Raw genomic sequence first — 27,730 nt, 5'->3', positions numbered from 1 at the left:
CCCGCCTCTCTCTCTCTCTCTCTCTCTCTCTCTCTCTCTCTCTGTCTCTCTCTCTCTCTCTCTCTCTCTCTCTCTCTCTCTCTCTCTCTCTCTCTCTCTCTCTCTCTCTCGGGGGATAATTTAGTTCCACCCTCAATTGAAATTGAGCGTTCAAATGAGTGTTTTGTGGTTAATTAAATGGACAATTTCGATTTTATTCGGATGGCGAATATTAGTCACTTCTCATATAACCAGACAGATATATGAGAAAGTTCAATAAATAATAGATACACTCCAATCCGTTAGCAATGTAACCATACGGTGGCAGTGTTTGACTTGATATGCATGCAGGTTGGCCCTGGCAGCTTGTAACGGGATTTGAAGGGGTTCTGATGACTCCTCCACCTGTTGGTTTCCTCCTAACCATCAGTATTTCACTTGCAAAAAGTAACACAAGAAAACACCAAAATTGACCCTCATCTCTTTTGATACATATGACATTCTTACGAGTATTTAGTAAATATATGAGTGATCTCTGAGTCTGCCACAGCGTCATTGTTGCGTCCCTGTTGTTCCCATGAGCCCAGGGTGTTGTCCTGTAATTTAAACCAATATCGAAACTACTCCGGAGTCCACATGTTAATGCGATTGTTTTTCTAAACAGCATTTTGGATCGCATTTGGCAGATCCTGATCTCAGTCATTCCCTGCACAATCTCCAATTACGCACGAGTGAAATGCCGTTTACGCAGAGTTCCAACGCCCCTCCTCAGAAGATCCAAAAATGACATCACGCGTTACAATTCCCACGTTCGGTCCAACAAGCCAGTACGTAGCTCCTCTGCTTCTTGCCATTTCCAGATGCAGCCACAGAAACTCAAACCAACAAGTAATAGTTCACTGTAGAAATCACGATCACGGATTACGGTTTTCTGCATGGAAGTCGGTGTTTTTATCATGAGAAGAGAAACTTCTAAAGTGGTTCTTCTCATTCCAGAAGACTAAATTGATTCTTTTTTTTTGTTCTAGTACTGCCAATTATGTATATGTATTTTTAAGTTTCGAAACTGGATTTATCAAAAGTTTTCATCTCTTGGAATAATGAGTGATTCCACCTGGATTCATCTTTATTTGGCGGTTTAACTGCTGTTTTAGAAAAGACTGTACATGGTACATTTTACCAAAGATATGGAATTTTCTTTGCAAATTCATCTTTTTACAGCTTTTGTCTCCTGTATTAAGGTAAGCTCATACACAAACTATGCATTTTGACCTTTCATATTATTGGTCATGTCTGATCATGTCTGATCATCTCTTGTATGGCATCTTTAAACAATAGATACATTTGATTTCCTTTCAGGTTTATGCTCAAGTGGTACAACCTGCAAAGCATCCAGGTAGTAATGGATTTTGTATGAGTGATTGCTTTTAGTTTTCTATGCTTTTAGTTTTCAAATTTAAATAAGATTGCATTATACATCTGTGCGATGAGAAATACAATGTGAACTGAAAAAGTGTTTTACCATCCGCTAACAGCCAAACCAGATAATGTTGTTGATTAGTTCACTGCCCTACTCATTAACCACATTAGTTTGTATAACTTTAACAGCTGTTGAATTCATTATTATCAATCTCTTAATCCACCTAAAATCCAAAACTGAGTGCCAGGAAACACGTTTTGAGTAACGGGACAGAGCTTGATTGAGGGGAAAGCCCTATGTGGATGCTTGTTTACCCGTAAACTCTCCATCCAGGCCTGCAGGTGTTGGCCACGGCTTCACATTATTGGCCTCTCGATGCTGTGGATGGAATCCAAGAACTGTGGGACCAGATTGGAAACAGACCAGGTTATGTTAATGGAAGTAACATAAGTATGTGCATACATAAACAGACGTGTACATACTCATGGGAATGCACCACCTAAATGTCTTGCTCTTTGCATGGTCTTAAGCTTTTATTTTCACCACCCACCTTCCAGCAACAGCAATTGTGCTTTTGAAATGTGCTGCTGTTTTCAGAGTGTTTACTGTGTATTGAAGGTCAGATTTATTGGTGAAATTATAGAAAAGAATATTTGGTGTGTGACGTTAACTTGTCATTTTAAATTCTGCATTGCTTTTTATGCAGTATCCCCAAATATGGAGGTGGTAAACGTTTGAAAAATAAGTAAAGAAATGCAGGTAGTAGATCATCATTATGCTCTTAGAGTTGTTTTAATTGGTGACAGACGGAAAAACGATAACTTCTCCCACATGCATAGACTTTGTGGCCTTGTTGTCCCTCCATAAGTCGATTCAAGGTTTAATGAAAATGTTAAAGTTGAAGAGGGATCAGGTATAGACTTGAGTATGATGTGGAGTCACTCTTGAGTTCAGAAAAGTCCTCCAGTGAAGAGGAAAAGAGCTGAAACTCTCTGAGCGCTGCCACTGTGCACTCAGCTCAGCATCACTCTGTCTCATACCTGCACACCACGTCCCTCCTGTTGTCTTCCTCTCACTGTTCTCTTGTGTCCTCTGTTATGTGTCTATATAGGTGTGAATCACTGTTTTTCTCCGTTGTCTTTGTCCAGCTCTCAGAATCCACAACCACACTGTGCTCCCTTCCTCCCATAACTCTTCCTATGTGTATACCAATGACTCTGCCTACACTAACATTTCTGCAACAGTAGGTGAGGATCAATCACCTTCCACTCACTGAAATTCATTTATGCATCACCTGCCGCTCTTCGTTGTCCTCTCTGTGTCTACATACGATTGAGTTGTTTAGTTTGTTTGTTGAGTCTTTTGTCCATTCGGCACAAATTAAGAATTCTGAGCCTCTAAAATGTGTGTTATTGTTTATTAGCTTTTATTAGCATCCAAGCCACTTGTTAAATGCCTTTGTATTATTTTATGAGATACAAAGTAGGCTGTAAAACGTTCATGTTCATCAGTTGCATAAACAATGAAGTTAACAGTTAAGAACATTTGGGACATTTGATTTGTTAAACAGTTAACTTAACATTTGGAATATTTTGGGACTTGAGTAGAATCCCTTTCGACCCCGTGGCTCACAGATATTGCTGATAATTTTCAAGCGAAATGATGACCCTGATTTGTGCTCGGCTTTAGATATTGTTGAGGGAATGGTTAACAAAGGCATCTTTCTAAACGGAGATAACGGCGGTACCTTTCTCCACTTTGGAAACTACCAGAACTCTTGCATTAGCGACCCTACATGGTGCGGTCCGGAGGGTGAGTGCGCTAAAGTTCATGCATATGATAATTTGGCGAAACACTGATTATTTTCAAAGCATTTGAGTCCCTTGTGTTGATGGCTGTGGGTGAGTTTTCATCTCTCTATCATTCTCTAGGGATTACCTTCTCCTTTTTTTGGAAAAACAACGAGCCAGAGTCCCGTTTTGCTGTAGCCTCAGGAGGAAAAGTTATCTCCAATGGCTTCTCTGTCTACACCAATCCCTTTGGAGGATATGTTGAGTTTTACACGAGAGGCAACAACCATCGCTGGAAGGTCAACATCAGAGTCCCAGGTACTGCGGATGAATTTGCCTTAGCCAGTGTTCTTTTAGTTACATTGTTACCCATCGGCACATGTAAGGAATGTATTTTGGTCACGGAAACATATATATGTTTAACTATAAATTGTCATGTAATTGCATTGATGGTTTTGTTAACTGAAACCAGACGTAGCCACAGACAGTTGATTTGGCAAGTCGAAGATACATTTCACAAATCTTTTGCTGTATCACAAAACATACAATTATTATGGACGTTTAATGAGATGCAGTCATTTCCTTCTTAAATAGGCTACAAGAATATTTGGTGATTGAGTTAGATGACGTTTGAAACATACCAGTCAGAGTGTGACCAATAATTTGAATTTAATTCTTAAAATAAAAATTGGATTTAATTGAGATGAAACTATTTTGACAAAATGGAGAGAGAAAAACATGAGGGCTCGTGTTGTGTGAAACGTTTAGGGCCAGTATTTTGTTCTCAAATGTCTTCTGTCATCTTTGTTTTTGCTGCAGTTACTTAAAGTTGTGTTCTAGGGTGTCATAACTTAATTTAGATTTAAATTTTCAGTTACAGAGGATCAAATGTCATCTGGGTCTCATATGTGTGTCAAAGTTTCAGGAAATCTGTCAGTTCTTCTTAAGTGGGAGGAAAAACTTTGAGAGTGATAGATTCAACCTGGAGGTGCACTGGGACAAATATAGTTACCACTGAAAGATGAGAATGTAACATTATACATCTCTCTGCATGAGAAAGAGAGGGTAAAACATGCAAATGGGGCTTTGGCACATATGGTTTATGTTCTAACTGCAACTAAGATGTGTTTTGCTCTCCGGGTGGAAGTGTTTTCAGATGTGTTGCCTAATGGGACTCCCCTCATTGTCAATTTACTTCAGAGCTACAATGGGAAAGTACGTTCTTTGTAGTGTAAAATTGACTGTTGAGAGCTTGCAGGACCAGAACAGACCTGACCTCGGGTTTTTGTGAAAGTTAATTAACCTGATTGGCAACTATTTTGATTAGCAATTGGCATCATTTTCAGTTAGCGTTAGCTTCCTTCTCAATGGATTGTAATAACTTGGATGAGTTTGCAAAGCTAATGACAGACTCAGTGGTACTTTGTGCTTTTTGTTATTGAGCCAACGTAAACACGCTAACATTCAAAACTACAATGGTGAATATTGCAAACAGTGAACTGCTTCATCTGTGTTTTAGACTGTTGTTTGTACTAAACAGGCAATTGTAATGTCTAACCGTATGCTTTAGGAAACTACAATGGACATATTTCAAGAATTTTGGAAATGTTATAGAAAGAATTGATTGATGCTACTCGAGAAAATAATCTGCACATTAATAGCCTATTTAATGAAAATAATCACAAGTAACCACGCTAAGAGTGTTGACGCTCCATCATGTCACTATCAAAAACAAAAAAAATATTTTAGATTTTTTTTTTAAAACAACATATTCCTGTATCCTGCTCAGTTTTTGATCATTTTCTTCTTTTGCCCTGAACATCCTCTCTTCCATTGACTGAACATATACAGGGCAATTCTACATAAATCAGACATACTGTTAAGTAGTGTGTGTCCTTTTTTTAGGGCCTTTCTGGACCCACATTCTCTTTACATGGACAAAAATGGATGGTCTGGAGGTCTACATCAACGGGACCTTCATTGCTGGTGACACAGCTGGCAGTGTCTCAGAGAACTATGGTGACCCCTATCCTGACCTTGTCATTGGAACTGGCAACGACAGGGCATATGGTCACTATGTAACCGGCGCCTTCGATGAGTTTGTCATCTGGGAAAGAGCTCTTCCTCCGAACGAGATCTTGCTCTACTACAGTGCAGCCATAGGTAGGACATCTGAAGTACTTAATTATCTGATGTGGTGTATCTATATAATGCTTCCTCCCTCTTGCCGCTGCTCAGAGGAAACGGGTTATAAGGCAATTTGCTTCCTTGTCCTCACTACATTCTTACCAAAAACATTATCATGACCTTCTGCCATATAAGTGACTTGGCTCACATAGTTCTGCCTTATAAGTGTTTAGAAGAGTGCAGAGGCGTGTTGGGTCGCAAGGGTCATACCATTATGATTTAATTTGACAAGTTACATGCTACGAGGAAAAAAACTCTGATTCTTGACTGTTTTTGTTCTCTCACTTAACCTCATTTGGTGAGTAGAGTGCCAAAGCATGTTGACATTTATGAGAACTTATAAATAAAACAATACATATGATAATACATATTAACACACGCCATTGTAGTCTGACAAATCGTCAAAACCTGATGAAATGTACATTTTTATTAAGTAGGCACAATCTTCTTTGTTGCGTGTAAAGCCTACTGATCAGAGATGGTTAAAGATAGTTAAAGTATATGTAAACTATAACTGTGCACCGTTAGAGCTTTAACTGCTCACAATGTATACAGCATAAAGATATTGCTGCCTTAATTTCTTCTGCAAAGTAGTTACCAAAAGCAATATATTCCAGAGACCATTAACAGACGTAAACAGCCTAACTGTTATGGTTACAGAAAAATATTTTTACTTCTGCTGTGCACTCCTATAAAAAGTTGCATTGAACCAAAGAAGAGCAGGAACGGTTCAGACTTATACCTCTCGTGTACGTCCATGTATGGTCATTTTCTGGTAGCTAGTTATTGTGTTTTTTATTAAACGACGGCAAAGACAAAGGTTGTTGATGGTCCTAGTTTTGTGGCAGTTGTAGTCCATCTCCTTTCATGACTGGGCATCGTCCGGCCTCATAAATTGTAAGCTCATCAAACCCAGCTACATCACAGCAGACTCGCAAATGTAGTTTCAACCAAAGTGCTTCAAATTGGAGATATCCAAACCATAACATTTAACACAATCTGCATATGTCACCAGGGTGGTTCCTTATATATTGTAATAGAGCCATTTGTTATGTCTTTTCTAGGCCAGGCCATGGTTTCTGCCACAACACCCAGAGTCTCCAAAGAAGTCACTTCAACTGCACCAACTGCTGTAAGTTTGTCAACTCTGCCTTTGCGAGTTTCTTTGGTGAAGAAAAACAGATGTGATACCTACATATAATTGCATAAACTATGTTTATACATCCTTTGTTCAAAAATATAGCATCAACATTTTTCATACTGTTTTGGGGACACTGACAACAGTTTTTTATTTTCTTATTGAGCGTTTTCTTTCCTTTTAAAGATAGAAGAGCTGGGAAAAAAAACAATATTGAGAGCACATGTGAACAGATCCATCCTGTTTATTGAAGGGCTTTGGAGGTAGAAAACGAGTAAAGAAATAGACAAAAGTGGAGACAGCTGCTAAACAGTACGCACAAAATGACTCCCTGAAGGGCACTAGATTGAAAAAGAGCAACACTGGATCACTTGTCTAAAGACACATTCTCAAGCTCAGTCATTTAACATCCTGTGTATGTTGGAAATGGGTGCTCCTTCGAAAACCACCTCCTGATTGTAAACTTAATTTGATGCCTGATGTGTTGTCTCCCCAGAGCGCCCCTGTAGTGAGTCCTCTTGTCGTCAGCAGCCAGCGAGAGGAGGTTCGAAGCTCTTCGAGACCGGAGTCCTTGCCGGTGTTGGGCTTCTATGAGGCGTTGCCCAATAGGCCCATTCCTCACAACACTGCCAACAACCTCACACAGGTCTAGCGCACATTCCAACACACACACACACACACACACACACACACACACACACACACACACAGACACACACACACACACACACACACACGCATGCATGCAGACTTGCAAAACCAGTTCACACATAGACACAATGCCCATCCATGTGCATATGATGCAACAGTTCTGTGATGTCCTTTTTCTTCCATCCAGGCTTTTCTCAAAAGTGTGGAAGAAGTGCTGTCCTCTCCAGGGATGCCAGAGGTAAATGAGTTCACACTGTTGTTGTGCAATGTTTAAACATGACATAATGAAACATATGCAATTTAGCGAATGCTTTAATCCAAGTCCTTGAGTTTGAGATTTTAACACTGCATATTTTGGCACAACTGCCAGCGGCAATAACAGTACCTGGCAGTTTACCCACACAGGATTATAGTATGTAGTCAACAGTGGTGTAAATTGTATAAGACAGCTCTGCTGACTATAAAGTGCCCAACAACACAATGCTTTGAATGTAAATTTGGTGCCTCCTTAACTGCACACTCATCCCAGCATAATCTCCAGGCTCTTCTATACAAACAGAAGAAAGGCATTTTGAACAAATGTGGGGTTTCAGCACATTGAGTTCTCAGAGCAAGCGTGCTTGTTTTAGTAGGAGCAAGCTGAAACAGATGTTCACGTATGAGAATGCAAAAACTTGGACATTAGCTACAGTCAAACCCCTTGGAATCACTGTCTCTGATCAGATTCATGCTGAGTGTAAGAAAAAGGTCTCTCTTTTTCAAGATTTGTATGACTTTCAATCTACATCATATGGCTGTGTATGCTGCGATAATTTTACTTACTTAATGTAATTCAATTGAACTCAATCCAAGTTAGTCCATTTGTGCTACTCTTAGTGTACTGTAAGTTACTTCTTAGCTTAGTTTTCTATCTAAATGCAAGAAAGTGTATTTTGAGAAAAGATTCTCTCAGGATGTGACTCCGGGTTAGCATGAAACAATGCTAGACACTGAAAGCAGCGACTATGAATTGATTGTGAACATTTTTCTGTGTGATCATTGTTGACCAGCAGTCCATCCCTGTGGTCAGCGGTCTGATCGAGACCGTGGACATCGTGATGGAACATATGGTGACTAACCTGGAACCCAGCCCGAACTCCCTCATTTCCCTTGGTGGAACATCTTTGGTTGCAGGTCAGTATGTTGTCCGCTCTCCATAAGGTGACTCACTGTTTGTAGTTTGTGTGTTAGGGTAGAAGGACATGGAGCGCCAAGCTGACATCATTAGTTTTCTTAATCAGAGGACATATGCAGGTCAGATAGCAGAGGTCCAACCCATCTGCTTTCCCTCTAACCGTCTAAACGGGTGTGGATCTTTCTTTTTTTTTGCATAATATTTTGTTTGCCACTAAGCTTGCTTGTGTCTTCCTCCCAAGGGTGGCTTCACATCTTTTATCCACCTCTGATGAAACAGATTGGTCTTGATACTGTGCTCTATCTACGTCGGTTTTTCTCAACAGTTTTTGCTTTCTCTAATCTTTGACCCCCACAGACTACTCTCTGATGAAATTCACACAGAACTACAACCTGCCACATTATCGCTTCCCCACTCAAGGAAAGAGTTACATCTCAGTGCCTGGAGAGGCTTTCACCTTGCAGTGTAAGTGAAACTATTACAATAATAGAGATGTTCAGGGATATGTCAAAGTGGACGTGTCATAACTTAAGGATCTTCTGTCTAAAAAGTAGTAGCTTCTCTGAGTGTGAGTACAGCACATTAATCGTGGTCTGATTCTGCCAAGAGAAAAAGGTCCAGCTTGGAGGCTCTTGTTATTTGCCAGTGATTTATTATGCTAAGATTTAAGACTGCTAAAATAACACAGTGTAGGACAGGAGTACCATGAGAGCTTTTGTGTGACTTTATGGTGCGCCGTAGAAATCCAGCTATGACTTTAATGTTGGCAGTTACCCTTTTATTTAAAACAGGAAGAGAGAGAGAGAGAGAGAGAGAGAGAGAGAGAGAGAGAGAGAGAGAGAGAGAGAGAGAGAGAGAGACAGAGCACTTTCTCTCCACTTTCCTCTGTCATTAAAAAGAATGGACTTACATCGTGGGCTGAGGGAGAGCAGTAATTACGATGGGCATTAAACTCTGCTTGTTTGAGTTTGTGCTCAGGTCAGATTCTCCAGTAAGAGCCGGTGCCACGATTTGAGCTTTCAAATTGTGGCACCGGCACCTCATAGAAGCATGTGCTGTTTCCATACAATCACTGGAATAAACCCTTTTAAAGGACTGTTATCAGAAAAGTGTTATTGCTTGATATATTATGACCAAATACCTCATAGCTCTGAATACCTGGTTATATGAAATGCTTGAGGGAAGGTTTGATAATCCAATTAAGTGGAAAGTGTGCCACACTTTGGTGGGTTTGAATACATTATTATATTGTTCCTTATGTGCTCTCCTCCTTAAGAGAGTTGTACAAACAAACTGACCATTTGGAGATCTCTTGGAAACTTGCCGGGAGGCATTCTGTCGAAATAATTTCTTGGAAGGTTAAAAACTCTCTCGCAGCATACACACATTTGTATGAAATCAGCAAGCTTTTGTTGTGCCAGTCTGCTGGGACTGGGAAGGGCCTTTGAAAGGATTAACAAAACCTTTTGAATTTAATTGTTTATCTTGCAGTATTAAGGTTGGACTGAGCTGGATAATGGGTCAGATTAGAAGAGGGGGAGACCCCCTGCTCTCCCGGTGAAGTCATGTAGAGGTTTCATAAGATTTTCCCTCCACATGGTTTGCGGCCCTCTATCTTTCACCCTTGTGCGAGCATTTGGTTGTCCTATTAGCCTCTCAGTGCCAGCATGCAGCGACAAGGCAGCACTAATTAACTTCCCTTCTTTGTGAGCATTTTAGCGGCACTGCATTACATTCCCAGCCCGTCGCCCAAGACGTTCAACTACTGAATGTTGTCTTCTTTTCTTCAGCTCAAACCACCATCGTTGGCCTCTTCTACCACAGCATGCAGAACTACTACAAAGAGATCAGCCCTGTCAAGAACAGGTGAGAATACAGGAAAACACCCAATGGGGAAAGTAAATCATACAACTTTGAAATTGGCCAGGGTTCTATCGCTGAAAGTATATTATAAACAAAATTGTTGAAGTCATTCAACAACAAAAAAGATCTGGCTTCTCTCGTGTGGTGAATCAGGTCCAGCAGCACTAAGGCGCCCCTGCTTCCTGAAACACAGAATGGCTGATGCCTGCGGCCTTATCTGTCCTCTTGCCTATCCCTCGTCCCACCACTCAACCTATTGACTGATACACCCTGCTATTAGCTCAACATATCTCCCTCAGTTATTGTCTCACCACTGGCCCAACTTATTCTACTCATGCTACAGTGTTTATTTTTATTTTTTTTATCAAACCTGACACAACTGCTTCAAGCAACTTGTTTATCACACTTTAAATTTATTAGAAGTTCAAGTACAACTTGTTAAATTTGTGACAATACATTTGAAGGTGTTTGCAACTGATCATTTTTGATGTGGCTCTCCCACTACTGGGTGAGAATGTCCCCTCTGTATTACGATAGAGAGGTGATGCTTGTATAATCCCAATGTCACATATCAGATTGCCTTGGAAAACTATTGATGCAATGCCGCTGCTTCTCAGTGTGATTAATTATATTGTCAGATGATCGAAGTCCCACTTAAATGCTAGTGCTCTGGGCCAGTGTGTAACACTTGTGTGTTAATGGGAATACCAGATTACAGTGTTTTTGCCTGCACATCCAACTATATTTGATAATGTCTCTCTTGGCCGTCCTTTTTCCGGTCTCCTTCTCTTGTATTTGTATCTGTGAATTTAATTTCTGGCCCTCTTGTTTCTGTCACACTGCCTTTCTTTTACATTCTCTCCGTCTCGTCTCCTTTTCTGTTGGTTAGGATTAACGCGGCAGCTGATTTTAAGGACCACAAGATCCAGGTAGCAAGCTGTCTGATCTCTCTGAAAGTGGAGCCTTCACCGGCCCTGTCAGTGAACCTCTCTGGAACGCCTCTCATCAAGATTGTCCTCACCCACACCCTGGTAAGAACAACCCATATGATGCCCCAGTTTTTTCTCATTTGACTCATGTCTTTATTTACTTTCTGTGTGAGTCAGTCATACTGGGAAAATGTAGTGCTTTTCCAGTTAGGTGGTGCTGTTGTTGTTGGGTGTGCGACACCTTCTCAGAAGAAAGCGGCCCTGTTTTGCCTGTGATTACAGTAGTGGAGTCATATAAAATCTATCAGCTCTATTTTTGGAGTTCTGTTATGTAGAAGGATAAGTATCTATCACTGACCAATGATTGTGCAGCTGGGCACCTACCAGCACCAAGAATGAAGCCTATTTTGGTTTTCATTAATAAGCCTGCCTCACGCAGCATGCGGCCCCCGGAAAGCAAGTTTTTATGTACATTTGAACTGCAAACTTAAGGCGCTTTGAATGGAACAATGACTTTGTTTTTATGAACAGCATATCTTTTCTTTTTGGCTTTATGGCAGGAGCTGCCATTTTTCCATGGGTAATGCAGTTGGAAATTAAAAATGTGTATTGAATTAGCTTGCTTCCCTGTAAAGTCAAAACCGTGGCAGCGTTCCTCACAGCCATGCATATATTTGTTTTTTTCTTTTGCAGATTAACAGGATTTTGAAGCCATTCTTTTCATCGAAGTGATGTGTGTTAATAGTATTTTATTTTCCTATAATAGCATTCATGAGGCAGTTGACTAAACCCCACAACAATGTGGTTCTGTTTAATTTATAAGTCTTACAATAAGTATTCACTTTCTATTGAAGTAAATTACCAATATCTTTTTTCTCTCCTCACTCATAAGAGCACAAATGAAAGCAATGCAGCTTCGTGAAACCATGGTAATACTGCTTTGTTTGCCGTCCTTTTCCCTAGTGAAATAAATGTTTATGCTGCAATCATCTGGCTTGGTTCCTGTGACAGTGATTACTGTGTTTGTTTTAGCAGACACAGAGGGAGAAGGCTTAAAATCTCCTTTGTTATGGTAGTGCTGGAGATGCTCACCAGCTCTGCTGTCTGTTGAGTCAAGGTGTTTCTATTTTAGTTGGATTTGCTTTTCCTCTGATGTAAGGATAAATCAGGTTTCTTACATTCTTTCCCCTCTATCCCGTTGCGAATAAGCTGTTATTCGTATTACTAACACGACACATACTGATTGGAATGCAACATGCCAGCATATTTCAACTTAATTTAGGCGGCATAGCTCAGACCAAGATTTCTATGTGGGAGCTGCATCGTAATTTGGCACACAGCACTTCTGGCTGTGATCGCGTTCAGAAAAAGGTTTGTTTTGCTGTAACTGCGTTGCTGCACAGACCTGTTGTTGGATTTAGTCAAATTACAACTATTTTTGGAGTTTTAATGTCTTTGGCAGCAGGTGGATACTTATCACCTCCCTAGCTTAGAGGCAGGGAGGGCGGCTCACACAGTATGAGGCCAACCTTTCCCATCATTGTTTATGTCACTCTTTACTGGGTTGAACCTCCAAGATGTCCTCTCATAGCACCAGTTTAGTGGCCAAAAGTAAGTTATTTGCGTCTGACTCTCTGTTTATCCGCAGAAAGTAGACAAACACTCAGTGACTTCATCAAACCTTAGCGGGGGGACAGAGTGTGTCTGAAGCTGAAATGTGTCATCCTTCTCATCTGTCTTCGTGCTGTCATGATACCAAGTCCTAGGTGCCATCTCTTGTTCAGTACAAACAGGCACCTTCTTTCATGGCTCACAACCAAATGTCATCCATTTTCTCTATCTGACACCTGTCATGATAAAATGTATTGTACTGTGGATAGTGAGGTCACACAGATATGTGAAGAACCTTGTGTCGTGGCAGGTACTATTCACTGAAGATCAAAGCCATGTGGTTGGTGTCTGAGTGACCTTGCAATCTTGATTGATGCCCTCTGAGTACACTGAAACATCCTGCTGAGGCCATGCCATTCCCACAGGACTCAGTCAGAGCCGAGGTGCGGAGCAGGTTTGATACCCAGACAAGGTGTTATCAAGGCTGCAGGAGACCCACATACTTTCACACGCCATTCGGCGGTGGTGTTGATTGGACCCTGGCTCCATCAGTGATTTATTACTGCTGTCTGACTCAGGATCAGTTTGAGAGAGCCTAAGGAGAGACGAAAGGGAGAAAAGGCAGGGTGGGAAGCATCAGGGTGCATAGTTAAACATTAATACAAAAGGCCGACACCTCCTCGCTGTCCTCATCTTCCGTCAAAGCGTCACGCTGATGGTATGAAATGAATGAATGGAAAGATTGATTTCATGAGCAAACTCGATTTATAGGGTAAAAACTCAGAGGATTTAAAAAACAGATTTTGACAAGTGGGCCTGACTTTACGGGCTTATAAAGCAATGTGTTAGGTTTCTCAAGAAGGGCCAAGACAAAAGGGTGGAACCGGGTGGCAGCACAGGTGGCCTCTATCTGTCCCTCAATTCACCTTTATATCATTTCAACTTTTTTATTCGCCTTCTAGTGGAGAGTTATGTATATTAAATATAATACTAAAGCTAGGTTATTAGCTTAGCTTAGCTTAAAGATGGGGGAAATGGCGAGCAGCACTCTGTCCAAAGCAAACCAAAATCACTCATCAGCACTTCGAAGGCTCACTAATATAAAATTCCATGTGCAGTAAATTTCTTGGTTAGCTGTTTTCCTCTGTTTCGAGTCTTTTGGGCTAAGCTAAGATAACGGACTGCTAGCATTATATTTAACGGACACTAGTGGTATCAATCTTTTAATCTAACTCTCATCCACTAACAATACTAGTATTTTCTAAAACGTTTGCTCAAACAACTTATTTTTTGCACACACTCAAAATGAAGAATGCTACTCTTTATTCATTACTCAAATATTCACCAAGTGACTATTGTCATCCTGTAAGCTGTATAGCTCCATAGGCTGCCTCCCATTTAACGAACAGGAAAGAGAGCTTGGTGGGAAGTGAGTGAAGAGGTCAGTGGCAGAAGGGGAAACTGGGTGGCTTGTGTTTACAAAGACGTCTAGACTTGTTGGAGCTGGGGATCAATTGTTCAGCAACTTTGAAAATAAACACAAAAAGGTTATTTAACACTTTCTGATACTAAAGCTGTTGATTGTGTATGCCAATGCTGGTATCAGTCCTTACTGAAACAATAATAAGCGCTTTTTGTTGCCAGTCTTTTTATAACTCCTAGAACACACCCAGCCTAAACCTTGTGGTCCCAACTCTGTCTCTCTCTCTCTCTCTCTCTCTCTCTCTCTCTCTCTCTCTCTCTCTCTCTCTCTCTCTCTCTTGCTCTAACTCTCGCTCTAACTCTCGCTCTAACTCTCTCTCTCTCTCTCCTAACGACCCACACCCATCCATACAGCAACACGCATACAAACCGAGCTGTGTGAGCCAACAAGTTGATCAATCACAGATGGAGGTCTGGCTATTGCTGTTCCTCCCTTGCCAAAAGATTTAGAGTCTCTCTTTACGGGCCCTCCCATTCAGCACCCCCTTTCCATCACCACTCAAACCTCACGACCACCACCTCTTGGTAGTGCTGAACAGAGCAGAACTTGAGCATAGAGTAAAGTACAAAGGGTCCTTATTCTGTTCATATGGTTATCTCTGGCCTGAGAACATTTTAACAAATAATTGTAAAACCTATGGTTCTAAATCATCCTTTGTGTTTGTTTGTGATTTTTTTCTTTTTTTCCTGTGTTCTATCATAAACCAAGTAACCAGTAACACATATACTGCTATATGAACCTCTAACTAACCCCTCTAACTAGTCTCACACGGGTTTTCTGTATATTATACATTTTTAAATTATTTTAAAAGCCCTTTTGGTTGAAGAGATATTCTGCATTTAGTATGGGTATGCAAAACCATTCAGAATCTTACCTTTTCAGGGTACCTGAGATTCTTTAAGTCTTAAAAAAAACAAAATGTAGTTCCCTTTTTAAAAATGGGCTTAGAAAGTATTCAAAGTTCTTAGCCATAAGCAGTAATGTTAATTAGGAGATTATTTAGATTGTAACTAAACTAAAATTGTGATTTGTGGGTTCATGAATTGTGCGTGCAGGACTTTGTTTATGGAGTTTTAGTCAGCACCATCAGATCTATTGCATACTGCAAGCTACAATAGGTAGGAAGCTTATTGTCCCATAATGCCCCATAGACTTTATTGAATTAAATGAACTATTTAATTCAATTTAGTATTTCATTTAAATACAGATTTAAATCAAAAAGTTATTTTTTTTTGTCCAACCCTAAATTCAAATGTAAACTTTTGCCCCGTTTTCAACTATAACATCTGTAATACATGTCATACTTGTAAGCATGTTCATGTGTAACTCTCGCACAGTGTGGGACATTTAAGTATTACTATTATCAGCGATGAGTCCGTATTCAGATGGTCTTATCCTACCTGAAATCCTTTGTGCCTATATATTATTTTGACACATTTTCTACAAAGAAGTTATGCTGAGGTTTTTGACAGCTTTACAAAGGGCACTAAAGAAGCCCAGGATTGGAAATACATCACCTAGCGTCATCAACTAAAAATCCTATTCATCTTTATTTGATTTCTCATGTATTTCCCCTGTTGAAAATTCCCTGCAAAAGCTCAATATGCAGCCCTCAACTTATGAATGCAAACATGTTCCTACAGAAACAAGCCAGAAACCAGAGAAATATAACAGTGGCCTCATATGAAAGCCTGTGGGAACACATGCATTCATGCATGGGGAACATTTCTCATTGTGAGTTTACTTCAAAAAGTCATATTTGATGTTTTGAACAAAGACGGCCACAGTGCAGTATGTCTGTGATTTGTCACATTCACCTTATCAAAAACAACTGTCACTTTGGTTTCTTTAATTGTCCCCAGTTATCTCACACCCTGCATACCTATCAACACGTCTCGTTGTTTTCAGTGTCTACCTCAGAGACTGAGCCGAGACCACAGCTGCATGTCTTATTACATTTCCCCTGAGGGCATGAGCTCACTCAAGGCCAGTTGTGTTTTACTGCATGCACTCAGATTCTTACTCCACATGCTGTATGTGGATCAGCGTCCAACCTCTGACTGCAAACCTGCGATAACAACACAGAGATTTGTACTCCTTCAGAGCCACAGGTTGTGTCAGTGTGATTCTTTTATATGTTGTCCTTTAGTGGGTTAAACGGACAGGCTTTTCTCAAACTCCAGGTGAAGTTTTAATCTTTTATTCTTTTTGAGCCTGCTGGAATGACCAATGTTACACTATACCTTGGTGTGGCTTTCCCAGACATACTGCATTAAAGTGTTTCCTTCCCTTACTAAATTTAAGAGCAGTTAATGTGGCTTTTGGGGATTGCCTCTCTGTTGTTATGTAGAACAATTTAGACATTGTCAAAACCTGGCTACATCATAGCCTCCTCCGTTTACTTATATTTTAATTTTACCCTACTGTACACTTTCACAAAAACAGAAGATGCTGGTTGACTGATGTTTGGTCATTATGAGTGTGACTGATGGGTTTTAAGGCTGTTATGGACCCTGCTGACAGCTTCCCTGTTAAAAATTGATATCTATACCAAATGCAGAAAGTGCCGTCCAAATTATACCGTGGCTTTCTGTGCTCTCAAATATTTGGAACGTTTGAAGGAAAAGGAGAAGATCGCTTACTTATTCACTCACACGATTGTGTCTTTTTTCCCCTGCTTTTTTTAAAAAGAAATTAAATTTAGCACAACCAAAGCCTGTATTTAGATTCCTTTGCTCTTTTTCTCTTGTGGCTACATAGTCTTGTGCTGGAAGGAATGAGTGGGTGTGAGCAGGATTTCTTTTGCAAGTAATATTTCATATTTATTCAAGGTCCACTTACTTACCATTTATGTAGTGTTCAACTGCATCTCATGTTCTCAAGCTAATATCAAGCTCTGGAAAAAGCTAGTCAATGGACCAAAAACGAAAGACTTTGTTATGTCAAATTACTGTTTCTAAATTAAAGTTTAGAGTTAACCTTCATACTCAATAATCTGTCAATTAGGGCCTGCATTGAATTTGATTGATTTTATTGTCCACTGCACTGCAGCATATTGTAAATTACATGAATAAAAAGCTGCAGATTAATCACTTTTACTGCAATTAACACACGTGTGTGTGTGTGTGTGTGTGTGTGTGTGTGTGTGTGTGTGTGTGTGTGTGTGTGTGTGTGTGTGTGTGTGTATTTCTACCAGCCCCGGCGTGTTTGGACTTGACTGTTTAAACAATAATGATGGGTAGTGTGTAGAATTCTCCATCTTTACCTTATGTGCGCTTTGCTTGAGAACCAGATGTCAAAAGCGCAGATTTAAATTAGCCCAGAGTTGCCCATTTTCTTGAGATTTGCAGAGACATATGTTGTCGCCATTTCTTGAAGTTAGCTCAACCGCAGCGGGGCTCCGGCTTCCAGCACTAGTCATGATAGGTCTGAAACACACCACAGAGGACAGAGAAGCTTGCATTTAAAGAAATTGCTGGTTGCTGTGTGACATCTGGACTCAAATGCTTTTCTGATGCATGTGAGTTTTTTGTTTTATCCAACGTATAAAAACAGAGAAAGGACGAGGCATGCTTCGTGTTGGAGCGATTAACGCATCAGACGGCAGCCAGTCGCTCTCATGCTGATGTTGAAGGCCCTTTCTTCCCAATCAAGTTGATTGGTGGTGTAATTGGTTGGTAGAGGTGTGTTGCTATTAGCAAGTCATCAGCCTGCACCAACAAGTTATTTCCACTCTTTAAAATTATTATTAATTTGAAACAGGTAAAATGACCCAATATTTCTCAAAAAGCAAAGATAAATATGTTTCTTACCACATTACCACATTGATCACAACTCAGACTAGTTGTGTGAACCTGTGGAGTATGCCTGACCCCGAGTCTGGGAACCCTTGAACTAAACTACCGAGCTGTACCTGTATATCAAATAGTCACCATTTGGAATGATGCATCACTATTGACAATCTAATCATGGGACTTATATCAATACTTCAGTGACAGGGGCCATTTTTCTGCAGAATAAATATTTTTTTACTGAATTGCTTAATTATTAAAGAACTTTTAACAATTTTATATTTCACTATCAGGGAGGGTGAGTTGTGGTTAAAGTTAGCACTGTAGGTGCTCCAATTGAAAACATTGTGACACAGAAGCACGAGATGCACCTTGACTATCAAGGATTTATCAGCCTCTCTCTCTAGCCCTTCTCAAATATCGGCTGTCACTCTGTATCACTTTGCTGTAACTCTGTATCACTCTAATGTAACTAGCTTTCACTCTCTTCTTCCTCTCTACATCTATTCTCCTTATGAGGCTCAAATTGATTTCCAAGGCGCTGTTTGCTGGCTTTCTGTTGTTAATAAAGAGTTGGAGCGCCAGCTCTAGTCTTGGCTGGTGGCTGAGGCCTTAGGGCACTGAGGGAACAGCGATGTGGGAGCAAAGCTCAGCCAGATCTCCAAGTGCATTATAACACTCACCAATGACTTTCAGGTTCCTGCACCACTCCTCAGATATCAGCTGGAAACACGCTGGAAGCAGACAGTTGCTAGAGAGGAAGCATGACCAAAGATGGCCAATCCTTTTATGTGTGATGGTCTGTTGTATCAAGTACATATCATAGTTGTATAATTATTTTTTGATGATTTTCCATGAGCTAATGTTTGCATTTCTGTTTAATGTGGATAATTAATCTTCCTCCATTGCAAAGGTTCAGCGATTGTTAAAGAGCAAACATGGTACAGTAAATCAAGTCTTGCTGTGTGCAAATTACAGTTTATTTCTCTTCCATCTGCTTTCATGTACACCCAACAGGCGACTTAATAAACCCCACAGGGGAGCAGTAAATTCAACCACAGGGTAGCTTACGGCTCCTCAATGCTGGCCGCCGCCTTGTGATGACGGGTTGCATTTATGGCACTCTTATGGGTCTTGGACTCATTGTGTGCCTGGTGTAATGGGCCATAAGCATATCCATCCATTGCATTCATCTCGAGAGTCACAAGACATGATGACAAAATAGCTGCATGTGCGAAACAGACAGAATGAGAGCAACAATTTAGTTACGCAATGAAGTCAACGTATTTTTTTTTTTTTTGTTTGTGCTATGCTTTGTAATATGAATCACTGAGCACATGTGCCAGGAAACAGACAGCCCGAGTGTCAGTTTCACTCGCTCTCTCTCACTCACTTTTTCCAGAAGGAAATAGTGCAGACACAGTCCATCTAATCATACTCTTATTCAGTCTGAGAGTCAAGGCTTGGGGAATGAGAAGAGGTGTGCAGTCTCTCAGTATACACCCAACCTGCCAATGAAAGTGTTGTTTTCCTCAGATGACAGATTGAGGAGGGTAGTGGTTTGACCTGAAACCAGGGCCAAGCACCAATTACTACATTCTTGCACTGGAGCCATTAGCTCACTGTCTCTGGAGACTCCAAATCTCATATTAAGAAATGACACGGAAAAAGTGAGTTATAATCAAATAAGATTCTTGAAGACAGCAGGGATTTTCGCTCAGAGTAATAATCACCTTTGTGAAGTGTCGATCTGCGTCTTCTCTGTCATTTAGTATGATCTCAGACCTCTTTTGTCTTTTTTATTCATTTTTTATTTTGTATCAGAAGCAACATTTTGAGGGGGTTTGCTCTTCTTTAGATACAAAAGAATACGATGCGCACATTTTAATCTTTTATTTAACATATCGTTCAGAATATGGATAGAAAAAAAGCCAAGGAGCCTAACAGAAAGATACACAAATTCATAGTCTTGATCAAAGTACATTTTACAAACCAGTTGCTCAGTGTTTTTGCATGTAATTCAATGAGCCAGTGAAATCGAGAAGCAAGTGGTTTTCCTATATCGCATACTCTTCTTTGGTAATTCCAGATCTAATTTTACTCAACTTTTCTTTTTCAGACTGAAGAACAGCAAGAACAAGTCCTAAATCAGAGCAATAAAGTATTCCTCTACTGTGCCTTCTTGGACTACAGGTGGGTCTGTATTTGTGATTTGGATGCAGCGTGTCTCAATTATTCATTCAATCATTTATGTAGAGCCAAAAAATGATTTAATCTGGATTATTGACTCTTTGCATGTTTTTCGTTAAAGTCCTAAATGCTTTAAATCATAAGTATTGACGAGTGACTTAAAAAAGGTGTATTTCCCTTTTGTCATTCAAATCAAAAGCAGCCAGTGATACATGTGGTTCTGTTTCAGTTTGGTGTATCTTGAGCAAAAATTCTCTGTGAAATAAATATAAATATAGTTATAACTTAAATGAAGTCAGAGCACACTTAAGAAAGCAAAACATTTTTTAAAGGGAGTGTATTTGAGTTGGATTCAAAGGCGTCCTCTCTTTACTCCCTTTTGTTCTGGAGCTCGAGAGAAAAGAAAATGAATTATTGGATTGCCCTGTCATATTGCCCTAGTAAATTCAGAAAAAAAGATTCTCTGGGGAGTCTTGCCAGGAGTCTCTGTAAATAATGAATAATTGTCATCCTTTTACAGTTCGAATGATATAGTATGGTCCAATGAAGGTTGCATACGCTCTGATGGAAACATGACATACTCTGTGTGTTTGTGCAACCACCTCACCAACTTTGCCATACTTATGCAAGTGGTGCCATTAAAGGTATGACACTGTTGCTACTCTTTAAAGCTGTTCATTTTTGTAATTTTTTTTTTATTGAACAATGGATCGCATCAACGGGAAAGGTACAGGTGTAAATAACAAAATTCCATTTAGCTTTAGTTTTAGGGCCCTGGTGATGAATGTATTAAGGGAGCTGGACACGGTGCCACCTCAGCCTTGTTGTGTCCCAGTCGACACTCAGGATACCGCAATAGAAACATTTCCCCCAAAGGCCAACATTATAAAAGAGACTTCTGTAAAAGCTGGAGAACAAACAATTTCAATTATTGCTTTGTTTAACAATAAACAAAGCAATATGTTATGTCTGTTAACCAGTTATTATAATACATCTATGGTTCTGATATGTTTCATGCCAGCTCATTGTCAAACTGCCTTAAACATCAATTGAACCTAGCCATTGTTAATGTTATTAGTAACACCTGTGCTTTTCCCACTAAGACAAGTCAAAATGCCGGCTGTGAATAAGACCTATTGATGATTTTCACCACTGTGCTTTTCATTTCATCTGTCGTAAGGACATTTTTAGAAGCAGTGAACCTCCCACAACCATTTAGAGGGAGGTTTATCCATCTACCCAAGCCATATTCAAAAGTCTGTCCCTCCCGCTGTGTCTGTCACAAAAAAGTACATTTGTAGGAACATAATTTGACAGGAAGCAGTGGTTAACCAGACAGTAAACCACTAACCAGAAGTCCCCACTTCAGCCTTTGGACAGTTTATCGTTCCTCCATGTAGGTCAATAGTAAGCAAACCTACACAGTTACAATAACTGCTTTACTAGTGGTTTTATACAGAAGTACTTCAGACAACCATGATTAGGTGTGGTATTTTTGGGTCGCTACACAGGTCAGTGGTCCATTCCTCAAAGACCACACTCTCTTAAGAAACTAGAAACTACCCCTTTGAACTGTCCTCCAAAAACTGTCTCCTTAAAACATCTGGGATAACACTCTTTCTCTTCTCTAAACACTGTCCTGCCCATTATTTTGCATTAATATTATCTGGATAGAGAGCAGTTTGGAATGCCAAATCTGTGTACATTGTCACCACAGTCACACACAACTTTTTGTTCTCCAAGAATATGTGCAATGGGAGTGTGGTCAGCAAACGCGATGGCTTCTTTAAATAGAAAAGAGGACTTCTTATTGCAGCAAAGAGGGCCAACACTGTATTTAAAGCGCAGCAGTCTGTTTGATGCTCTACTTTCCCTGAGCCAGTCTCTAATTAGTGGGCTGCCTCATCCCTCAGCTGCAAGGGAACATCCCACGTATCCCATTTCTGGAAGGCTGAGACTCCACTGCCCTTGTTAATGACAAGCCATATGTGAAGACAGTTAATGGAGAATCATATCCAAACCATCAAAATAGCCTGAACTCCAAAACAACGTCATATGTGATGAATATGTGCATATGGAGAAAGACAATCTATCACCTTCCCGGGCAATGCACTTTTTGCATAATCAATAATCATAACAAAAAGGTATTTGACTTTACATTTACAGGGAAAACCTTAAGCTCCAAAACTGTTGAAACATGCATCCTAAAAAAACAACATAATATGATGTAATCATTTAATATTATTATTATCAAAATAATGCTATTACATGTTGTCTTGGTCTTTGTTAATGGTGGATTGTCTTTGTGCACAGCTCACTACTGGCCACAGGGTGGCACTATCAACCATCGGTTATGTCGGCTGCTCAATTTCCATCTTCTGTCTCGCCATCACCCTGGTTACTTTTGCAATTCTGTCGTGAGTATCATCACTTCAACAACCTGTGTTGTACATTTGTATTCAAAACATTCACTTTTTTTTTTGTTTACAAACTGTTACCTGAACAACAGGTTAATGTGATGCTGTCCCCCTGCAGGTCAGTGAGTACCATTCGTAACCAACGCTACCACATCCACGCCAACCTGTCCTTTGCCCTCCTGGTGGCTGAGATCTTACTGCTCATCAGCTCTCGCTTCGACCCGGGCACGGTATGTCCACAATGCAAACTGTTTTGGTGGAAGATGATTACAATGATTGACAATAACTGAACAAATTAGTTGTGACTATTATAACAATGATGATGGTTTTAGTGTCTTGTAATTTATTTAAGAATATTAGAATTAAGTACAATTGGGAACTACAATGTCAAATGTGGTATTTTGAACAACCACTAAATGATTACATTCCCAGAACGAAATGTTAGTATAAAAGAAGAAAATACAGTCCACTGGAGCAACAGAAAGGTAGAACGGGAGATAAAAAGGAAAATAGCGATTAGCAAAAAGCCTTATGATAAAAATTAATTCATTAACAATGATGGAAAAGAGAAAGTTTTAATGGTACACTTCCTGATTTTGTCCCCTGTGTCAGTTGCCTTGTAAGGTAATGGCTGTCCTGCTTCACTTCTTCTTTCTGAGTGCCTTCGCTTGGATGCTGGTGGAGGGCCTCCACCTCTACAGTATGGTGGTCAAGGTTTTTGGTTCTGAGGGCAGCAAACACTTCTACTACTATGGCATTGGCTGGGGTAGGTCTGCTCCTCAGTATTTAATTTCCACACTTTGATCAAAAACACAGATGATAATTGCCATATTTGCTTCAGACTATAACAAATAGGCTTGTCTTAATCCTTGTGTGAAATTTTCTCTCATGCTTGTTTAAGAATGTCATCTTATTTTATTGACCCTTATTTTCTCAAATTGTCCTACCCCTACCTCACACCAGATCATTACTGTAAATAGGATTTTGCAATTTTTATTGCAACCTTATTGGTATTATTTGCAGAAAGTAAGAAGCGACCCTGTTGAATAAATCTGCTTTGAGTTACATTCCAACATAACAATTCACTCTCCTGGTCTGAGTGAACTGGAGTTTGATGGACAGATAAAAAAGACTCTGGGACATACGTACTGTCTTCGGCTGTAGGAGATTGCATAGTCTCTCCTTCACACGCTGAACCCATTAGTGGAAAAAATATCCATTTTTCATTACTTCATTCTTCAGACTGGAGTGATTTTTCATTTTGTGTGGCCAACTGGAGACTTGTCTGAAAGTTAGAAGAATAGCTGTCATACATAGAAAGTAATTGTTATATAATTAATTGTAGCTGCTATTAGATTTGATAAAGGGTGTTGACAACTTTATCTTTCATTTCCTCCTTCAAAGAAAACTTTTCTTTGTACTCTAGTAGAGCAAGCTGGAAACCGTTGGGCTCAGCCAGCCAAAAGTAAAAGAAGTTATTTTCAGGGAAATTAGCAATAATCAGCACAGCAGATGAATTAAGCCACCACAGGGTGTTAAAGTATATCCAAAGACAGGTGCAAGCGTGGGTGGGGTTTACCAAGCTGGACACTATAACAAGATGTTTAACAGGGCCACAACGCTGTTTGCTAAAATTAACTGAGGCATACCTTTAAATGACACTGTGAAGGTTAAAATACTGTATTAATTGGGTTGTAATCACTATTCAGCCTAGATCTATTAGACATTTATGTCTGTGGCCTTAGTCAAAGCCTTTTGGGCTTACTTTATTGTGTTGAGGTTATCCTTAAATTATTGTGTTGATTGCAGTCTTATTGAGTCAAGAGTCCAGCAATTGCCTTGGGCCCATGTCTCAGCCTCAGGTTTAGTTTGTATCTATGTATTTGTACTAAATACATTAAAAATGGTATAAAGGAAGAAGACTGCTAGCATGCAAACCTAGATGTGAACAATGTAAGATTTACAAGATTTAAAAAAAAAGTGTGATGTGGAGGGAACCAACGGCGCTTGATGCATAATCATAAATAAATGTGTTCATTGTTTTGTACTTGATCAGGCTCTCCGTTGTTGATATGTGTGGTGTCCATGACATCCGCTCTGAACAGTTATGGCGAGGTTGACAAGTAAGTAGGACCTGCACTTTGAACAAATCTGGTAAATTATATATAATTGTGTTCAATGTTATTCAAACGTTTTTAGGTTAACAATAACTCCACGTTATTCTATATTGACATTAGAGAATTTTTACAAGAGGGAACACAGTGTGATTTTCTTTTTCACCCCTGCCTCTGTCCTTGCTTTCTCAGCTGTTGGCTGTCACTGACAAATGGAGCCATCTGGGCATTTGTGGCACCGGCTCTGTTTGTCATTGTGGTGAGAAATTTGCATCCAATATCATTCGTAATTTTTTACGATTTGTCGCGTAATTTCATTTATAGAGGAACAAATCCAGATCTTATCTCTTGTCTCACTGTGTTAAATGAATACGACCCTCTTTCTGATCTCCAGGTGAACATTGGCATTCTGATATCTGTGACAAGGATCATATCTCGAATCAGCGGAGAGAGTTACAAGATTCATGGAGATGCCAATGCAGTCAAGTGAGTTCATTTGTTTTCATGATCAGACCAGTGCTTGTTTGATATTATTCTCTCATTAAAGGTTAATAATATGAAAATGGTCTCTACTTGCTTTGTCTCAAGGCTGACTGCAAAGGCAGTGGCTGTGCTCCTGCCCATACTCGGCATTTCATGGATCTTTGGCGTTCTGGCTATTAACAGACACTCTTTGGCGTTCCTGTATATTTTTGCTGTATTCAACTCATTACAAGTAAGTTCTTCACTGTGGGATCTTCTCTTTTCCAAAATGTTTGCAGCTATTTCTGAAAAATTATGCAAAAGTTAACCTTTTTTCCTCTTTTCCTTAGGGGTTCTTTGTCTTCTTGTTTCACTGTCTTCTCAACTCTGAGGTACGATGCTGAATATATTAGATGTTTAAAGGTTTTGATTTGTCAATATTTATTCTAATTAGCGGTGCAGTGACGATGTTCTCTGCTGCAACCCCAATTTTCTAACTGAGGATGATAAGATGTATTCTGTCTGACATTTGTCACCATCATCTGTTATGGCTTTGCTTCTTTCTGCAGGTCAGAGCTGCTTTCAAACACAAAACCAAAGTGTGGTCTCTTACTAGCAGCTCCATCCGAAACATCAATGTGAAGCCATTCAACTCAGACATTGTGAGTACTGGTGTAAAAGATTTTTCTTAAATAAAAATGAGCTGTTCTGCTTAAGTCTAACAGTGTCCTTCCCATCCTCCAGATGAATGGAAACAAGGAGGGCGTGACGCCCACCAAGATGAACACGTGGGACAAAAGCACCAACTCGGCCAATCGTATCGACCTCTCCGCCGTGTAGAATCATTTCTGTCTGTGGCAGGAGAGCAATCTGCAGCTCACGAGTGTAGAATGACAAACACTGGCCAGAGTATTCCCCCACTATGTTATGCAATGAATTGAACACTCATCCACTCAAGTGAAAGTGATACCAAAGGAGATGCTGTGTACCTGAATAATAGCTTCAACTTTAAAGACAAACAGACTGTCAGGACTGTGCCTTATTGTTGTCTCGTAAAAACATATTGTGTTCCCAAAAACCAGAGCAGGGATTTCTGAGGAGGTCAGTGAGAGTCTTAGCATCTAGGAGTGCAGTGCAGGGTCTGGTGAAAACGCTGTGTAGTGGAGCATCTGGAATTGTCTATTGCATGGTCTTTCTGTATGTTGCAGTTGATTTACTAATTGGCAAGATTTTATATCACAAAATAGTTTGAGATTTTAGAAAATACCCTTATTTCGTTTCTTGATGAGAGATGAAAAGATTGATACCACATGTAAAGTATGTTCAGTGTATATTAAGCCACTACCAGCAGCTATTTAGCTTAGCTTAGCTTAGTTTAGTACAAAGAATGGAAACAGCTAACCTGCCTTTGTCAATAAATATTATACATCCTATAACAAAACAGACGTGTACAAATTGCACATTATAGATTCTCGGTTATGTGCCGGACTCGCTGTCTGTTTCCCCTGTTTACATAATTTGTGCCAAACTAAGCTATGGTAATCTACTGTGGCCTATTTAACGTACAGTCATGAGAGTAGTAGCAACCTTTCTGTCAAACTTTCTGTATTTATTTCCTTGCAGAAAATGTAACATTAGAGAGAATAAGTAATTTCAGGGTATGGTTGGTTATAAGTAGGCTACATATACTTGGATAGAATACAAATAACGAAAGCAGTACATTTTCCTTGAATTGAGTTAGATGTGTGCCTTCTAAACAAAAACATTTCACGAGCTGTTAAGAGTATTCATTTCAATAAACAACAAATTACTTATTTTACGTGGATGAACTTCTACAAGACTTTCTTGGTTCATGCAGCTTTAATCCAATGATGGGGACAGGAAAACACAACAACTGCATGATATCAATGGATGAAACAGCAATTGTAATTATGATATAATGTATTTATTTATTTTGTGATTCTGTATCATTTTTTCTGCAAAGTGTCACAGCTTAACAATCGGTATGTTCTCATGTTAAATTCTGTGTTTATTTGTGTGTTTTCTCTCTTGAAATGAACTGGTATATTTGCAGTACCTCACATCTTAGTAAGCTGCAGTCTGTTATGCTTTTTGAGGAATAGTCAATACTGGTTGTGTTTTGGACAAAATTCTGTGAAGTTTTATTGTGTCTTTAGCTATTTCTGTTACTAGTTTCTTTTACATTTTCATAACTTTTTTGTACAATGAAATATGTTCTACAACAGAGGGACTTGATAGGTTTTTTCTTTTTTCTTAAATACTGTGAGAATGGAGGGAGATGGCAAATTTAAAATGTCATTGATCTTACACTGTACCAACATTAAGTTTCCTAAAACAGGATTTACTGTAAGTCACTCTGCGCTCACTTTTCATGTCAAATTTAATGTTAAATATTTCAATATTTCTATGCTTGTATGGCCTTTAATGATTGTTTTATGGTACTATGGTTTATGCTTCCAATTATCTTTAATAAAAACGTTTATGACAAGAATTCTGCTCATTTTCATTAC

General features: G+C 39.6%; 1 protein-coding gene across 1 annotated transcript; it reads left to right on the top strand.

Annotated features, from left to right (window-relative positions):
- The first annotated feature begins 1,092 nt into the window (after positions 1 to 1,092).
- On the top strand, positions 1,093 to 27,634 carry adgrd1 (adhesion G protein-coupled receptor D1). Its single transcript, XM_068566293.1, has 26 exons — positions 1,093 to 1,220; positions 1,339 to 1,375; positions 1,733 to 1,825; positions 2,548 to 2,646; positions 3,089 to 3,211; positions 3,331 to 3,507; positions 5,095 to 5,352; positions 6,441 to 6,508; positions 7,011 to 7,160; positions 7,353 to 7,403; positions 8,215 to 8,338; positions 8,697 to 8,804; positions 10,130 to 10,205; positions 11,092 to 11,233; positions 20,136 to 20,209; positions 20,727 to 20,850; positions 22,520 to 22,623; positions 22,742 to 22,853; positions 23,236 to 23,389; positions 24,680 to 24,746; positions 24,930 to 24,996; positions 25,132 to 25,223; positions 25,326 to 25,452; positions 25,550 to 25,591; positions 25,769 to 25,861; positions 25,944 to 27,634. The coding sequence occupies exons 1-26, from the start codon at positions 1,146 to 1,148 to the stop codon at positions 26,037 to 26,039; spliced, it is 2,733 nt and encodes a 910-aa protein (XP_068422394.1). The 5' UTR covers positions 1,093 to 1,145; the 3' UTR covers positions 26,040 to 27,634.
- The last annotated feature ends 96 nt before the right edge of the window (positions 27,635 to 27,730 follow it).

Source organism: Clinocottus analis, unplaced genomic scaffold (assembly GCF_023055335.1).
Source record: "Clinocottus analis isolate CAN_PGR_092001 unplaced genomic scaffold, fCliAna1.0.p SCAF_7, whole genome shotgun sequence".
NCBI classification, from domain to species: Eukaryota; Metazoa; Chordata; class Actinopteri; order Perciformes; family Cottidae; genus Clinocottus; species Clinocottus analis.
This window is presented reverse-complemented; position numbering and strand designations above follow the sequence as displayed.

What these genes read in the sequence shown, in the direction of transcription:
- adgrd1 (XM_068566293.1), top strand. Translation starts at nt 1,146, where the DNA reads ATGGTACATTTTACCAAAGATATGGAATTTTCTTTGCAAATTCATCTT. An exon ending in ACAACCTGCAAAGCATCCAG is followed by an intron (nt 1,376 to 1,732) that starts GTAGTAATGGAT and finishes CTCTCCATCCAG; the next exon opens with GCCTGCAGGTGTTGGCCACG. An exon ending in TGCAAGTGGTGCCATTAAAG is followed by an intron (nt 20,851 to 22,519) that starts GTATGACACTGT and finishes CTTTGTGCACAG; the next exon opens with CTCACTACTGGCCACAGGGT.